The following is an 18,834-nucleotide window of genomic DNA, read 5'->3' as shown; positions in this document are numbered from 1 at the left end:
TTTATGAAATCTGTAGAGCTGCCTGGCAACTATACCCGCTCCAACTGATCAAATACTGCTCAGCTCTTCATATGGTTAGCTTTACAGCTGGTTCTGCAGTTTTTGTTCCATGGTTTGTCCTCTTCAAAACAGGCATGGGGTATTCTTAACCACTAGGCAAGAAAGGAGACATTATTTATATCTCATTCCCCTAAATAGTTAATTTGAGAATTTAAGTATAAGGCTCTCATTCTCATTTATCAATGCTAATAAGTAGCCTTGATCATAGTAAGAGGGCATAGTTTCTTGTTCTTGATAGCATTTTCTGTGAAAACAGCTGTGACTCAGAACACTTTAAAATGAAAAGCTGAAAGAGTCAATTTGTAATATGGAAATGCTCTTTTGGAATACAATTAGATTTAAAAACAAATCTTAGCAGAGGAACTGGGGAAATAGTTTAAAGATAAATGGATTTGTATTTTAAAGTTTTATTTCTCATTACATTCTAGAAAGCATAAAGTTGCCCCTCTCCCCTCCCCACCACCTTTGCGAGCTACTGGCTTCACTAACACTAAATTTAAACAGATTTGAAGTGTATAATCATTTGTTCGCAGAATAAAGGTGCCCATTTGAATGCAAATTGTTAAAAGTCAGAACTTCAGGCTTTCACATATTTATAAAAAGAGAGCAGAGCCTACTGGAAAAAGAGAACTGGAAAGAAACTCATGAAGTAAACAACCAGAATATGTTTACACTTCAACAATCACTAATAAGTTTACTGAAAGAACATTTTAGAGACAGCAAAAACTAATCTGAATAATTATCTTTGGGTGTTATTTGTATTCAGTCCCTTTAAGTATTATTTGGTAATTTGAAGTCGTCTGGAAGGGACCATGCCCTCTCTCTTCCCATTTTCATTATGTGAAAAAAAAAATCTACAAAATTAACAGGTACTGCAACACTGATAACCCTTCCCTAAATCTCTGAAAGGCAACAGTACAGATCAGCCAACTTCAAGGTCATTTATTAACATTCATTTTAAGGCAATTATAGTGTATGTATTTCTGTGCTCCCAGACCGAACACAGATCTGCCTTCTTGGCCTTCCTCTCAATCTTAAAAGAGTTTCTTTCAAATTTAAGATCACTCTAGCCATGTTCAATATAAAGCTCGTATTTTAAGTTTTAGATGGTGAGTACTATTGCTGCAAAGATCCAGATGACTTATAAGAACTTCCAACTTTTGCTTTGTTTCAAGCAAGGTAAAACTCCCACTTCACCCCGAAACACTTGTAAAAAGTATCAGTCCATAAAACTAAGCCTTGCCTGCCTAATACTTCATTTCTATCGATATTTAGAGATCCAAAAGAAACACGGGCATACATTTCACCCTAGCACTACACACAGAGCCAACTTTCCCTGGATCCTGAGAATTGCTCCTTAGGCACAATGAACCAAAACACTATAAAGTGCAGGGGTGCTCCTAGGCCAGCTCAGGACTCCTTGCTGAGCTGATTTTTCCAGTGGTGACTCAATGCACAGATATTTTATCGCTATGAAGTTCTAACTTCCAGCATCAGGGTGGCCATAAATGATTTTTACCATGTCATAAAGCCAGAAATCACCCAGATGGCGATGACATTCCTCTACTTACAGTACACTAGAGGCCCAGATGCAGCTATTTGAAGAAGCTGAAGCAAGACAAACCTTCTGATTGAGAGACCTGGGATTAACTGATGGTGTCCCTATATTCTCCTTTCCTCAGCCACTTTTTTTCCGTATTTTTTTTCCAAAATTACTGTTCCGGACAAATCATGACCCTTTATTTTACTGGTTGGCAATTACAACTTGGCTTATGTGCTCTTACTGGAACAGCACAGTTTTATGGGCAGAGCAGCTCACCGCCAGCCAGGAGACCTGGTTTCTAAGTTACTCTGTCTGTTTTGTGTTTGCTGGTCACTCCATCTCTTCAGACTTGTGTTCTGGTCCTTCCCATCAAGTATATCAGGATCACTTCACAAAAGCAAAGTTTCACAGTTAGGTCTGTCAATGTGGCTAAAATAACAGAATCCTAAAATATTTTTTGAATGCCTTGAAGTATCAAAATAAAAATCTGTGCATTTATGCCAAAACATGTAGGTACCTGAAATGATGATGTGGGTAAAGTCCAGCTCCAACTAGGACCTACTACTCCTTATTAAATTCCTTATTAAATACTGATTTGAGGAGGAATCATATTTATTCCCTTTATAGGTTGAACTTGTGACAAAGAATGTCAGAAACTCTGATGAGACTATGTGAACAAGGACAGCATTTTAACCCTTCTTAAGGGTTCATTTCCTCATTTTAAGACTGATTGACTGAGAATCAGAGATGATCTGGTAACTCACTGGATAACATTGAGAAAACCAGTAATAAAAAGCTCTTTATTCACAGTGTGTTTTTGTTTTGTTTTGTTTTGTTTTGTTTTTTTAATCAGTGGACAGTATTCTCACTTTTATTCAGCAGAAAGCCTGGTACACCTGCCTCTGACACTTGTTAATTCAATGAATTCATTTTGGAAATGGCATTCCGATGTTTTACCTAGTTGTTTACCTAGTTTTCTTTTCATTTGTTATTTTGTAAAAAAACTGTATGTCCTGTCCTAAAGCTGTAACTTTCAGTCTCCAGAAACAAACAAACAAAAAAATCCGTAAATAAAAGAAACAACACATGCATGTTTCTGTGACATGTATACTTCAATGATAAAAAGCTAGCTGTTTCATAGCTTCTGCAAGAGTATGATGAGACTAATCCTTTTTTCTTAGCAAGGTCTAACTTCTGGGAGTCACAACAGTAGACAACAGTGCAACCTCCCCTCATTATTACTTATAAATATTAATTTAGTATACAAATTCCATCTTGAATAGCAAACATAAGAAATTCAACATAAATAATTTTGTCTCAACCAAATTCTGATAATATTTACAGTACTTCATTGGGCTTTTTGTTGTTGTTGGTGGTTTTTTTTTTGTTGTTTGTTGTCTTTTTTTTTTTTTTTAATCAGATAATAATTTGCTGCTTGATTTTCAGGTTGAGGGGATGGTGGAAAAGCCCTTGTACAGTTTCTGTTATGGCTTATGGAATATAATAGCAACTACAATTAGAATCATAGAATACCCTCAGTTAGAAGAGACCCACAAACATCATTGGGTCCAACTCCTGGCTCAACACAGGATCACCCAAAAAACAGGCCATGTGTCTGAGAGTGTTGTCCAAACACTCCTTAAACTCCAACAGGCTCGGTGCTCTGACCACTGCCCTGGGGAGCCTGTCCCAGTGCCCGACCACCCTCTGGGTGCAGACCCTTTCCCTAACCCCCAGCCTGACCCTCCCCTGTCCCAGCTCCATGCCATTCCCTCGGGTCCTGTCACTGTCCCCAGAGAGCAGAGCTCAGCGCCTGCCCCTCCGCTCCCCCCGTGAGGGAGCTGCAGGCCGCCATGAGGCCTCTCCTCAGCCTGCTCTGCTCGGGGCTGAACAAACCAAGGGACCTCAGCTGCTCCTCATACAGCTGGTCTTTCTCCATCTTTGTAGATCTCCAAGCAACTCCAAGCAAACTTAACTTTAAAACAGCTTTTACAGATGCTTCCACCATTATCTCCTTCAAAACTTATCTCCCCATGGTGTGATCTGCAGAACACTGTTCTTCTGCCCCTTCTAAAATTCTCAACAGAATCTGAATTATGGCTGCATAACTCCCAGATTCTTCATTTATAGCATTGGATGACTAAGTGAACAGAATTAAAGAACTATAATGACTTAATCAATAACTCCAGGGAATACATACTCCTGGTCTGACTTTATACTGATGTTTAATATCAAGAGGAACCCAGCAGTAAATCTTGTTCAAAAGCACCAGTCATTTTCACCTCTCATCATTTCTGTGATCATTTGATTCAGAGACCCAATAAGCTTGATATACTTATATAGCTTAGTGATATTATTGCCCTAGTAGTTTCAAGAAATACCTACTATTACAGGAAGTTAGTCTTAGCTTAAATTGAGGACTGAATCTATGTGTCTCTCTTGAAAGGATTTTCTTTTTTTTTTTTTTTTCCAAAATAAACTCTGAATTAGGAAACTTTGAACTACAAAGCACATGCCTACTGGAATAAATATGTATTTGAAAATATAAACTTGTGAGTGAAAGTAATTGTATTGAAGATATAGATGAAAAAAGTCAAAAGGTATATGATTCTAATATACCTTGATATTGAGAATTTCTGATCTGCACTACCTAAAACAAACACATGATTCAACTCCAAATGGGCTCATCTTTTTCTTCTTTCTTGGCTGGTAGTTTTCTAGGATTTAAAGATGGATCCCAAGTCAGGTAAAGGAGCAGACTATAGATAGGAAGGGTTTTCTGGACACTCCTGATACATCTAATAAGATAAACTCAAGATCCTGATTTTGATCTTTAAAAAAGATTACAGTCTTTGGGTCACATAAAAAAAAGTCTGACGTAAAAGATTTCTTTAAGCCATTTGACAAATAAAGCACTACCTCAGCTCTCAACATTCTTGGCTTTTAGACTGTAATCCATGAATTCAAAGAATTATTCACCACCAGCAACAGCAGAAAAGCCATTTAAAATAGTTTTGACCCTGATGTTTTGGAGAAGCCAATATTATCTTTTTTTTTTTTTTTTTTTTTTTTTTTTTAAACTCTACAGAAACATATCCTTTTATCAACATTAATAAAGAAAAAACATCACATCTCACATCCTCTCCAAAACATACAACGAATAGATTTTAAAGACAAGAAAAGGTCATTGTACTCTTCTAGTATAACTCCATACAAAGAAAACATCATCCAATGTTTTCTGCATCAGTGCCCTAAATTTTGCCTGAATATAAGATGGCTTAAAAGCAATACCCAGTTTAATCTGAAGAGTTCAAGCAAAGAATTCCTCTCAACCCTACATTAAGCTACATCAATGGCTAATTACCTTCATAAGTACCCTATTTCTAATCCAATACGGAACATATTGAAGTATATCTGAATTTCTCACTCTATGATCCTATTAGGGACCCACGTTTCCACGAGTAGAAGGTTATTCAGGAAACAAGACAAAGGATCTCATTTTACTCATAGGCATTGCTAGATGCTGCCCCACTGTTTCTCTTTTGCTTGACAATATTAACAAAATTACATATAATATTATATAATAATACTAAACATTTATATACAATTATATAAAATATGTACCAAAATATTTACAAACTTATAAATATTTACTAAAATATTTAACCAAATTTGTTCTTAATGTTCAAATACACATGTAGAGCTTCTTAGAGCTGCCTTGCTGCATGTCTGGTTCAGAGATGAATTATATAGTAGCAACTGGATTTCTATGCGTCAGTGAAGTTCATCACATGTATGTTTTATATTTAGGAAATGCTACATCATAATACACAATCATTTCAGCTTCACTGCTACTCTTATACTTCATGCGTTTCACAGAAAGAAACTGGATTTGTAGCATAAGTAATATCCTTAACCACTGCAGGCACCCCACCTCATGTCGCACAGTAAGATACACTGCAATACTAAACCAAATACCAGATAGCCAGTATTCCTATGATAGGATCATCTTTTCTCTTACAGAGCCCACTGCTCACCGCTTTGACCTAAAGCTCTTAAAGTTGCAAAACCTGAGTACACAACAGATTTGACATCTCTCTGGAAAACAGCATCTGAGACACAAGTACTAATGATCGTTTTTACAGGTGCCAATGCGGTGATAGTTTTCGATGTGTCTTCACCTTCATATACCCCAAAGCTAGTGACACAGAGGTTAATCGATGCCTTAAGATTTAATCAGAAAGTGTTGAGAAAGAAGTTGCTGTAGTGTGATACAGATAAGCAGGGACCTAACTCTGAAGTGGATAACAGTGCTTCATAGGGATTCAGAGAAATACACAACAGGGCAGGAAAGGCAGACAGAATAAGGCAGAGCAAAAAAATCAGTGGAAAAGATCAGTAACTCACCTTTAACTCTGATTAGCTGAAAATGTTTAGCAATCAAGAACAGTTTAGCAGTAATCTTATTACTAAGTGGGAACAGATGTTAACAAAGAAAAAACAGTAGTCTAAGGAAAATAAACTCTCACAGTTAGAAAGGCTATTAGGTAGAAAGAGAGAAAATAATAATAATAATAAAGCAACAGAGCACAGGAGTCAGTCTCTTCTCTTTTGCCATTCCTCTGTCCCTGACACAGATAGTGCCCATGGATAGGTATCTCTAAAGAAAAGGTTCCTGCCCTTTTGGTTACTCTTCCTGCCTCTCCTGCTCTAGAAGGTAATTTGTTTTTTAACACACCACTGAGTAAAAAACAGCATGATTTCTCCTCATAAGTAGTTACCAAAATGAAGGGTATCTCATTACTCCTCTGCCACTTGCCCTCCCCAATAATTGGGATTCAGATTATTTTTCACATGAATTTATAGGCAAAACAAACACATCATAGAAATGACACGCACATACACACCAAAAAAAAAGTAAGATGTGTAACGCTTTATATACTTTAATCTCATGACCTACAGATCTAATCTCATGAACACATTGCTAATCCAGTCTACGCAGAGCTGTGAAGCAGAAAGGCGAGAACTTCCTTCACTTGATGGGAAGAGGTGAACCACTCAAGCACAGAACCAAGTCAAGATACTGATGGATGGTGCAGAAACCTATTCACCATTTTTCTTGCCAGTAGATGACAGCACAGAGGCAGGAAGCAGTGAGTCTTTAAATCTGCACTTGCTGCTTTTCATTCAAAAGCATAGGCTGACTTGACCCAAGAAGCAAGTTAAAGAACTGTTCACCACTGGATATGTCTCCTGTGGAGCCTCTTGTCCAGCTTCAGCCACAGCACTTTAAGACAGATACAGACTCTCTTAATTGTCCTAATTGAAGAGAGGCCAAGAACAGCAATAAAATGGTGACCTATATGGGAAGACCAAACAAGCTGGGTCTGTTTTAGAAGCTGGATAGGGGTGGAGGGATTCCCAGTAAAAGATTTTTTAAGAACTGGCTACCTAGACTTGTCAAAAATGGAATGGTCAGGTTTGTTTTCACCCTGAGGCAAGGAAAAAGATGGATAGATCTCTTGAGTTCATTTCCAGACCTATATTTTTTTAGGAATTTGCAATGGACCTTTCAAAATACCAACAACAATTTCACTTACCTCCAAACGAAGAAACGAAGAAAAATAAGAGTCCCAAAATGCAAGCTGTCCTTTTCCGAGAATGTTATTATAATTTCTTCTGATTCTAAAAGATTCTTCACACTGCCAGAGCAGCAAAAAAACATCTCAGGTGTCACTGAGAATCAAGCCAAAAATATCAATCAAGTTCTTTATTCAAATCTCTTGCATATAATAATCTCTCTAAAATTAAAGGACTAAATTTTTTTTTGGTTTTGATACAGTACAATTAGCTATCAAGACTTTGAATAAAACAGAATTTTAAACAGAAGGTTATGGCAGCATTAAAAAAAAGATTAACATGTCAGTAGAGTCTGAGCAGACAGTTATTTAATAACACTGGACAGGGAATTGTAGGGAAAATGCTTCATAGAAGTAAATGAATATTCTTTCCAGCAGCATGATATCTTTAAAGACAAAAATTAAAATTATGCAGGTCCTTTTTTTTTTTATTATTTCATAAGAATCACTTTGAAGGTAAAATATACCTACTACCCAAAGCAATTAAGAAGAAAAGAAAAAAGATAGAGAAAAGAAATACTCCAAGGGCCAAGTACGTAAGACTGAAAGAACTATTCAGCCAAGGTATAATAATCCATTTTCCCCTGAATTATATTTATTTAATATGAATATAAAGGTGTGCAGAAGAGATGAATGGGTTACAGGACAAGTTAAAATGAAAGCTCTAAAACGTTGCTTCTTTTCTCCCTTTGTGTCTCCTTGGAAAGAATCACCATTATCAAAGAGAACCGCTTGCTGCAAGTCAAAAAAATTTCCATTTGTATTCAAGATTAAGGTGTGCATGGCTCTGCAAGCAACTACTAGGAGAAGAGAAATAGAAGATTATATAAGGGATACACGTAGTATTTGGTAGTGCTCAACAGTTTTCAGTCTGGGTATTAGCAGTCATAGATCTCAGACAATAAAATTCTCACAGGTGACCAATTTTAAGTTAACTTCCATTTGAACACTACAGTCTTCCTCTCGAATTTTCATCTTTGTTTTGAAGGACAGGAAGATACATCATCTTGAATGATATATATCTTGTAGCTACATCACCTACGTGGATTTCTGTAAGGCCTTTGACACAGTCCCACATGACATCCTGATCTCCAAATTGGAGAGATATCGATTTGATGGGTGGACCATTCAGTGGGTAAGGAATTGGCTTGACGGTTGCACCCAGAGAGTGATGGTCAGTGGTTCTATGTGACAAGTAGTGTCCCTCAAGGATGTATTTTGGTACAAGCACTGTTTAATATCTTTATCAAAGATGTAGTAAATGGGATCGAGTGCACCCTCAGCCAGTCTGCAGATGACACACAAGCTGGGTGCTGCAATCAATACAGCAGAAGGAAGGAATGCCATCCGAAGGGCCCTGAACTAGCTTGATAAGTGAGTCCATGTGAACATAATGAGGTTCAACAAGACCAAGTGCAAAGTGCTGCACCTGGGTCAGGGCAATCCCAGACATGAGGACAGACTGGGAGAAGCCCCGCAGAAGGGGACTTGGGAATTCTGGTAGATGAAAAGGCCTGACATGAGCCATCAGTGTATGCTTGCAGCCCAGAAGGCCAACTGCATCCTGGGGTGCATCAACAGAACAATGACCAGCAGGTCAAGTGAGGTGATCGTGCTCCTTTGCTCTGCCCTCATTAGGCCCCACTTGGAGTGCTGCATACAGGTCTGGGGCCCCCAACAAAGAAGGATGTGAAGCTGTTAGAGCAGCTCCAGGGGAGGGCCATGAAGACGATCAGAGGGCTGGAGCACCTCTCTTGTGAAGAAAGGCTGGGAGAGCTGGGGATGTTCAGCCTGGAGAAGAGAAGGCTCCAGGGTGACCTCACTGTGGCTATTCTGTACTTAAAGGGGGCTTATCAAAAAGGTGGAGAGCAACTTTTTGCGCAGACAGATAATGATAGGACAAGGGGGAATAGTTTTAAAGTAAAAGAGGGCAGATTTAGATTAGAGATTAGGAGGAAATTCTTCACTCAGAGGGTGGTGAAGCACTGAAACAGGTTGCCCAGAGAGATTGTGGATGCCCCAACCCTGGAGGTGTTCAAGACCAGGTTGGATGAGGCCCTGGGCAACCAGATCTAGTGGGTGGCATCCCTGCCCATGGGTTCCATGGGTTGGAACTAGATGATCCTTAAGGTCCCTTCCAACTTAAGCCTTTCTATGATTCCTCTTTCAAATTTATACCCTCTACTGGCGCATACATTTATACACAAGCTCTGTACTTGCTTTTGAATGTGTATGAAGTCCTGACACTAAATCAGTAGTAACTAAAAAGAAAAAGTAGACATCCTATTTTAGTACCCACTCACTTCACAGTGCAAGCAGATTGTTTCTAAGGCCTCAGAAGAGGAATGAAGAGGACATAGTTTGTTTCAGTGCCTGGTGAGAGATATCAGATGTTCCTCTTGTCATCCCTTGCTAAGAGCACAAGTTTTTCCAGAGCCTTCAGTGAAGCCCTAGCTCTGATGGAGGCATAAAATAAGACAGATTGAAAACAGAGCTATAAACAAGCTATAAACAGTGGGCTTAGGGAAAGAAGGTATTTTAAGCTACCTATGTGTTTTTAAACTTTTAGTTGGGAAAAGTAATTAAAAGTATAGGAGAGAAGGCATTATACTACCTGCTACTACATGACTCTCATAGCTGCTGCCCAGCTAGCTGTCATGCAAAGTGAGATGGATGTCAGCGCTCCACTCTTTTTCTGCCCTTGCATAGAACAATTGCAACAGTTTTCAAGGAAGAAGTACTTTTTGGAATCCAGTTCTAGCTGATCTTTGTGTTCCTAGCTAATCAATCCTTTACACCAAACATTTCAAATAAGCCTCACCTTCTGAAGACCTGAGCAGAAGATAAAATTATTAAATTAAGTATGAGCCAACCTATGGGTATGAAAAAAAAACATTCATAATTGAAAACTAATTGTAGTACAATACACTAATTTGGCGTTTTCTCAGGAGTTGTGCATATGCATATTGGTCTTGGGTGTTTTGTTCACTTCTACCGTGTGGCCACAGTTTGTTAAAGTATCATGTACAGAGCTGGCAGCTACTTCAGTAACTGGAGTGATCAGATCCCGTTCCTCCACATTTTACTTTAATTTAGAAGAGATGACATCATGATTATTGTTAGCATACCTTTCCTGGCTTCCTTCTGTGATGTGATATAGATGATTAGCACCTCCATCAACACAAGCTCTGAGTGCAGCTGCAAGTGAAGAAACAGAGCGTCAATGTATTGGTATTTGAACAAAAACCAACCAAACAAACAAACAAAAAACACAAACAGTTTACTCATTTGCTGTAATTTTTGTGTAAACTCAGTGTCTATTGCAGAGTAGGGAGTAAACTTCAAATTTCATATGGCTTTTAGCTTTCTACGCTTGACTAATTCTCTTCTTTCTCTAAATTTACATGAACTGTTTTTGTGAGACTTATACCACTCTTCATCTGACTATGCCACTGCACTCTCCAAATAGCTTTTATCTATCCTAACCTAGTACTCAGTCATTTTAAATTAAATGGGGGGCAAATATTCAAAACCTGAAAAGGGATCATCGCACACATACTTGTCTAAGCAAGTTAGAACTTGCACCTTAAACCTAACAATCTTCTCACCCAGGTACAAAAACCATAATGGTGACTTTATAAAACCAGAAAAAAAAAAAAAGAAATCAGGCAAGTTAATCGCTGTTCCCCCCCCCCCCATCACATAGAAGTACTAACACTATAGTTCCTATACTGCTCCACAGACTGCTCAAATCATCTGATATAAATCATCCAATGTAAAAGCTAGGGCTGAGCATTAAATCTTGAACATTCCTGGTATGAAAGGAACAAAACCACAACCATTTTCAGTGCTTATACATAATCTGGGGACTGCAAAGAGCATGTGCCACTAATTCCAATTGACTTAAACCAGCACAGATGTGCTGTTATAGATTGATCCCTTTATTAGACTTAAGTTAGATTTTAGAAAAAAAAATATTCTAACACTATTATTGTAAAATCAGATATAATTTGGTATATTTTATTCACAAGCACCCCTATTAGGAATCACTTAGCTAACACATGGCTCTTTCACAAGAATTTTAAAATATGACAAGCTATTGAAGACTGAAAATGACCACTGTGTCTTAGCAGTCTTTATCAGTTCTGTTCAGAGACGCACAAGTTAGTTAACTTCAGTGTGCAGGATGAAAGAAGCTATCACTTTTGCACTAGTGCAGAGAATTCCTTCCAGTTCTGTGAGCAAAGAGAGATGGGATGGTAAATTTGAGAGGACTGAAAGTCAGAGTATTTGTGGAGGGGAACAGAAAAACAAGGAGAGGCAAAGAAAAAGAACAGCCTGCCATAGTTTTGGGGAAAAAAAAGGTATAAATAATCAGCTCAGGCAGTTCCTGCTGCTGAGAATCCAATTTTCAGCTAAATCTGTTTTTGTCTTTTTTTTTTTTTCTTTTTTTTTTTTTTCCTTCAGTTAGAATTGTCTCTCGACAGTGATGCAAACCTACATTTTTCCTCTTGGCACTCATTAATTGGGAAATCTGGCCTCTCTCCCTAGCTTAGTAATCAACTTAGCCACACTATACAAATTTGGACAACAAAATTCATGTCTGCACCTCTGTATCTACTCTCCTCTTTAAGCCATTCTTTTTCATTTTTCTGCTGAACTCCCAGCACAGGGAATATTCTTTATGTTATAACCACCACCCAGTACAATGCAACCTTGGCTGAGGCTTCTTGGTAGAAACAAAAGAGCAGAGCAGCACAACTGCTGCCAGTTCATCACATGGGTAGTTTTGGGTACAGCAGCTTCTTTGCTGCAAGCTGTAAGAATCTGTAGGGCTGGAGAACTAGCATTAAACTTCTTAGCATCTTTTCTAGCATTGTGCCTGCTCTCATGACCCCTGTCTCTCTTATCCATATAATTACAATGCCCACTACTGTAAGCACTACTTTTCTCAGTCTCCTTGTGCAGACTGTGCTCTGTTCTGTCTCCTCATCCCACTTCTCTCACTTCTTTCAGCCACCATTCAAACCCATACTAACAAGGCAAGGTCAAACAGATTTGATCTTGAAAAATCTTATTAGCTGAAATAATTTCAAAATAATGGTAGCCGGCCAGCCATTTACAATGGTGATTCACTGCTTCAGGCTCTTGCCAGGTTCCTCACCCATCCTGATGAATATAACATCACAAGACACGAAGAACATCCTTTTTTTTTTTTTTTTTTTCTCCTGTGTTTGACAGGAAGCTTTTAACTTTTCTCACTTGAGGTTACAACTGAAACTGGATTAATGTAATTCCTTTCACCTAGGCATATTTGCTAAGTTCTCTCAGGGAGTTCATCTCACACAATTTTGTAACAGTCCTTTGCAAAGAGTCTGTAATATCTGTCCTTAAATTAGCTATCTTGCCCATCGTTTTATTTAGCAGATATAATAGATCTACGCAAGGCCTAGGACCTTACCAATTACAAAATCTCTTCTCTCCCCTGGAGCTACAAAAGCAATTTATCAGTTGAGACATTCTTTGTAACCCAAACTGTACAAAGTCTGCAGAAAAATTATTTTCTAACTTCAGGTACATAAGCTGCCTAAAGGATGGTTCCCCAGCCAAACAGAGCCACAGCCCTTTCCTTCTGAGAACAGTGATTTTTTAATCTATTCTCCCATATTTTAAACAAATAAGTGGCTTATGATTTCTGTGGAGAAAAAAAAAAGGGATGAGATACAGAAAATGAGACACAAAAAAGACTGTTACCTGTCTCAGTTGCTTTAAGACAGACAGAGCCTTAACTATTGTAAAGTATCTCAATGAACTTATCAAAAGCTATGCCTGGCCTAATACTACAGCTGGCATTGTTTCAAAAGCACATGACCAAAACCCAAAGAAACTGAGTATTACGGAAAAAAAAATAATAAAAGTCAGTCTTTATTCAGTCCAGTATATGTGAACTACTGAGATTCTTTCAAAGACCAATAGGTGCCTAAAACAAGACTATGACAGTTGTATGCTGGATACAGGGCTGATATTTGATATCTTAAATCAAAATAGTCACCTTATGTAACTGGAATTTAAAGTTTTCCCTCACATATTTATTCTTATCACTTCAGCAGCATTGTACAGTTATTTAGAGAAACTATTTATGAGGTACTGATCCTTTACCAGCAAGTTAATAACTTACACTGGAACGAACCAAAGCCCCAAGTGCTTTAAGTAACTAGCAGGTAATTAACTGATTGGCTGGAGGCCAGTAAATCATATTATTTCTACCACCACCAAGCATTGCTTGATAAAAAGTAATGATTTATATTAGCTGGAAGAACATGTAACATTATTATCTGGAAGTATTTAAGGAGATAGTCAGCAATTCTAAACTTACAATACAGATGGAAAATTTATATGGAAAGATAATAGGAACTGATTTTATACAGTGTCTTTTATATTAGGGACAAAAATTGCTTTACAATCAACAATTCGGCCAAGGTGCAGCACAGCAACTGTGAAGGCAAATCTAAGAGTCTCTAGACACTCCGTAACAGCTCACACAAAACCTCATTAATTATTTCAGCAGAAACTGAAGGACCTGAACAAGATCAGGGCTTTGTTTTGCCTGGCATTGTGAAAACAGAGATACTTTCTTCCAAGAAGTTTACAGTTTAAATAGATGGAAAAAAATAAAAACACTAATGAGAAGGTGAAAAAATACATGGACAGATGAAATGCTAAGGGTTGCAAGAGTCAAAGACAGTTATCTTCCAGCACAACCAAAATGGATGGCAGGGCTTTGAGAAGGAAGAGTAACTTATGTGGTCAACCAAAATTATGGCAGGTCTTGCACACACCTTCTCTTCTGACTCCAAAGGTTACTATCCCATAACTGAAGAGCCCTCACATTTGCCAGGTGTCCTGCATGCTCTCTAACTTATTCAAGTCAGAAAGAACTATGTTGGTAAAGACATTATTTAAAGGATTTTGGATAATCTCACCTCTGTGAACTGAACCAGACTAAGGAACGGTTGTCCAAGTAGCTCACTGAGCTACTGAGCTGTGACGGGTCAGGAGGACCATCACTGCCAGGGAAGACACTGTGACTTGCGGGGGGGGGGGGGGGGGGGGGGGGGGGGGGGGGGGGGGGGAGTTGTAGCTTTTTTAACCAGCACAGCTGGAAGCAGAGGAAACGTGCCCTTAGCCACCTTGCTCAGCTGGACAGCCCCAAGGTACAGCTTCATGCTTGTATGATGAGAAAAGGTGACACAGAGAGCACAAGGGCACAAGTGCACTGCAGCATGAGCTCAATGTGCAGGTCTGCACTCCTTGGAAATACTGACAATTACAGCCTTTCCAACCTGAATATTCTGTGATAAGCTCCATTCCTCAGAAATAGCTCAGTTTGTCAGATTACCACGCATCTCGATGCTTCACATTCATTTCTGATATTACTCCAGCATCATTCAGTGAACTAGCGGACAAGAGACCTAACCCAGGAGTCATCTGTCTCACTGTGCTGAGTAGTGGAAGAGTGTAAAAGGGCAAAGTCAATGCCATGGCCAACAATTGCTGCCCAAGTTACTGGAAGTGGCAAATGCTCAATCCAGTAGCGTTTGAAATTACAGTCTGACTAAATATCCGTCAGTTCTGCCTATGCCGAGAAGGAGTTATGTCAAAAATGTATTAGTAGCCCACAGCATCTCTAATAGAATTTCAGATGGCAACAGGAATGAAGAAACCAAAGTCCTTCTGAGTAATGACGTTCATTTTAAATGGTGTCTATTACGGTAGGAACCACTGACACAGTCCCTCCCTAACAGAAGACTAGAGGCAAATTTTAGGGCTGCTAGTGAATACAAAAAATATTCTAACACAATAATGAAAGCAAAGAGAATCTCTTTTAGTAAATACAAGTAACTCCCTGTAACTGTGAGACAGGATATGAACAGCATATCAAACATGAAAAGGAAAGTCCTCACTCTGAGTTTTTTGTAGAAAAAAAGGCATGTATTTTGTCACACATTTAAGAGTCCTGCAGATTCAGGCAGGGGAAAAGTCTGTACAGAACAGGTGATATTCTTGTAGAGTGAGTAAGATCAGGGTATAAAAAGGATAAAATGGAATAAAAGGAATACATTTATTTATACAAAGTACTAATATTTTGGAAAAAAATCTATTATTCCTTGCAATTATCATTTAAATTATTTTTCTTTTTTTTTTTTTTCAAAATTCTGAAATTGACCCGTGTCGTTGTCCCAACTCAAATTTATGACATCTCTCCTAAAACTCTCTTAGTATATCCCCATGTTCCTCTTCTAATTTTACATAATTCTTCTAGGTATGCAATGTTTTCCTCATTCACTTATTGATTCAGTAACCTGGTAACCATAATTAACCTGCCAGCATAATCTACACATAAGAGAACGCTGCATAATTAACAACTAGGAACTTTGGCAGTAATATAAAAGTGATAATATATAGTAGATATGCAGAGAATTGCTCGCTTTGCTTGATACATTTGGCTAACACATTTTTGTTTCAGCATTAATTAAAAATATCAATTTCCAACAACAAAATGCATAATCCGTATTTATATGCTTTCTCTTTTCTTCTTTGTCCCACAGAAACTGCAAAAACATGTTTGACAAATCCACAGCTCTGTACAGCTGCAGATTGCTAGCCAGAGGATATATCTGCATCTCAAACTATTCCCTCCCCCCAATGTGTTTCCTTCTACCTGTGTTATCAGGACTATATGCTACTGCTATTATATACCAAATACAATTCGACACAGACATCTTTCTTCTGACACTTTTTCCCACTCTTTTAGCAATTCACCTCTCTGTCAGTCCACAGTAGTCTTCTGCTGTGCAGCTGGACGCTTTTATAGCTGGATGCTATTTTAACTAGGTCTATTCTTAAGTGAAGTTGTCTAAAACTGAAAAGGCTTAGCTCTTGTCACTGGTATTTTAAATGTGCAAGAGTCCACAGGAATTTAAATAAAAGGATGAAGAAGGTCACCTGCTCTCAGGATATTCAGGTGAAATTAAATGAAATAAACAGGTACTTTCTAAGCTGCTATTACAGGTACACTTTTGTGTTACTGCAAGTCAATGAAGGACTGTAGGACTATTCAGCACTTCCTAGGATTGTGCCCATTAGGGATGTCACCAAAAATTCCTCTTTTTTTTTTCTTTTTTTCTTTTTTTTTCTGCCTGTGGTGATTAGCAGTTCTACATACATACTTCCAGCCCATGAACAATTTGCAGTTTTACAAATTCTTAAATTGTCTGTGTATCCAGGAATGGCCCCTCAGCTACCAATGTCTCGTACCTGACTTCTATACAATCTCTATCGCTCAACACACATAAAAGCCCAGGAAAGGTAAGTAAAAGGTTCGCCAACACTAGAGCTGGCAGCCTGCTTTTGTATGGAACGGATTATGAATCTCAGATGAAAAATTACTGCACATCTAGCAAGGTAATTATATGTTTCCTGCAAAACTCCTGCACATCTTTAATCACTCCACTTTGAGCTGTAAAAGTCATAGAGACCTCAGCTAAGAAGAGGCAGGATTCATTAAGCAATTAAATATGAAAACACAATGAAGGAAGCAATGTGCTGATGAATTAGGAAAAATTATTCTTTTCTCGGCATGTTCATTCAATACCAAGATAACATGGTCACACAGAAATGAAACAATGGGAAAATTGTTTAATTTTCCTCACAGACAATAGCTTCCCCTTCACAAAAAAAAAAAAAAAAAAAAAAAAAAAAGTTACACAATCCTCAAATCAATAACTTACTTAAACAAACAAAAACATCCTAAAAATATTAAAATCTCAACGCTCACTTTGGAAAAAGAACAAAAAAAGACAAGATCGACCCTTTTTCAAAACAAATTCTTAGGTACCAAAAACCACAACTGCAAGCAAAAAAAACTTGGAGTATCAGTAAATAGACCCGGAGTAATGTGCTGTCAGAGACAGAGGCAAGAGAGCAACTATGTTTTCACTAGACTGAGTTTCTGGACTGTCTTCAGGTACAGTTCCACGCAGAGTTCATTACAATGATTCATATTCAAGGCTGCTGGGTTTGAAGTAATCTCTTGTCAGATGTTAGATTTAATATTCCTGCAACCCTCACTTAGTATATGATTTTCTCTTTTCTTTCCTGTCATTCTTCTCACATTCTGTCAAGATAGGGAGCTCTGGTGCTTGCCAAGCTGCCTCACACCCATGGTTGAAACATGCTCTGCAAGCCCCAGCAGTGGGAGCAGCCCTGTGCTGTCTCAGAGCTAAAACCAGAAGGACGGAGCCCAGACATAAAACAAAGTACTTGTTGCCATCATTTACTCTAAAATCTAAGTGACCTTTTTATGACAAGGCTATGTGTCTTGATGCCACTGGGGAAAGAATCGGGAAGAAGTTTATTTCTTTTCATTTCCTCCTTTTTACGCTCTGCTTGAAAAATGACAGCTAAACCAATAATGTAACATTTAATCAGCTTTTCTTTTTGCCCTGAGCATACATCTATTATTACCAGGTAACAGTAAAAACACTGATTGGGATACACACACACATACCAAAAAAAGGAAAAATGCACTAAAGTGCATGATGTTAATCCTTTCTTCCTGCTAAACTATTTGTTTTGATCGTCTTTAAAGAATAATTTGTCACATCAAAGATCCTCACGAATCAAACATGCTGCTGAAATGTAAGAGGTAGGTTCTAATTGTGCCTTGAAGAGCTTCTTTTTCAGGGTGAAAAGGAGTCCAAGCTCTCCACGATCACAGTTTTGTATCCTGTTGCTGGCAGGTCTCCCAGGGGCTGGGCTGGATCCTGGTTTGCAGACAAACATGCAAGTGGCCCCACTGGGCAGGGACCTGCCCAGGACCATGGCTCTTCCCAGAGACACGTGCAGTTGGCACCCGAGGTCCTCATCCTCTCATCAGCGTGCCATCCTTAAGGGAGGCTGCAGGGAGCTGGGGTCAGCCTCTTCTCACAGGTAGCTAGTGACAGGACTAGAGGGAATGGCCTCAAGTTTTGCCAGGGGACATTCAGGTTGGAAATTAGGAGACGTTTCACCTCAGAAAGAGCAGTCAGGCATTGGAATAGGTTGCCCAGGGAGGTGGTGGAGTCACCATGAACCCTGGTGAAGAATCTGCTTAGCCTCAAACATCAAACTGCGTACAGACACCATGGCTGCTATCCCTCATAATGTATCCCATCAGGTTGCCTGTCAAATACCATCTTCTTTCATTGCTTCATAAGTACAACACCCCTCACTAACAAAACTTTATTGTAACTTGTCTTACTGGTGTCCTAAACCTGAAACAAACACATACATCAAAATATAATTGAACGTAAAGTAACTGAAAGTGAGTGCAGTGAGCTTTTTTTCTGCATCCATTACCTGATTTAGCAAGTTAAATGGAGATGCTTCAACATCAATTTTATTTCTGAAGTTTTAAAATTATATTGTTTAATAATTCAGTGTAACGTGCACTGACTTCTAGCTCTGAGTGCAACTTTTTATTTCTTCATTTCATGTTTTCCATTGTAGCAACATTGATTTCTGACACAATGAAGATAAACAGCTACAGAA

General features: G+C 38.5%; 1 protein-coding gene across 8 annotated transcripts in view; it reads right to left on the bottom strand.

The window, feature by feature from the left end:
* Nucleotides 1-18,834, bottom strand: part of TPK1 (thiamin pyrophosphokinase 1) — a 308,925-nt gene that overhangs the window by 188,057 nt on the left and 102,034 nt on the right. For 3 of the 8 annotated variants that reach the window (XM_084507747.1, XM_084507749.1, XM_084507752.1), the window contains one exon: nucleotides 10,371-10,440. The exons of 2 other annotated variants lie outside the window; for them this stretch is intronic. In XM_084507747.1, the coding sequence (XP_084363873.1) occupies nucleotides 10,371-10,440 (70 nt within the window). Of the gene's footprint in view, nucleotides 1-7,203; nucleotides 7,340-10,370; nucleotides 10,526-18,834 lie in introns of all 8 variants that reach the window. 3 more of the 8 variants (XM_084507745.1, XM_084507746.1, XM_084507751.1) reach the window with 2 other exon arrangements.

This window comes from Aythya ferina (genome assembly GCF_964211825.1).
Source record: "Aythya ferina genome assembly, chromosome: 2".
NCBI lineage: Eukaryota > Metazoa > Chordata > Aves > Anseriformes > Anatidae > Aythya > Aythya ferina.
Note: the sequence above shows the minus strand (reverse complement) of the source record. Positions and strands in the feature narration are given on the sequence as shown.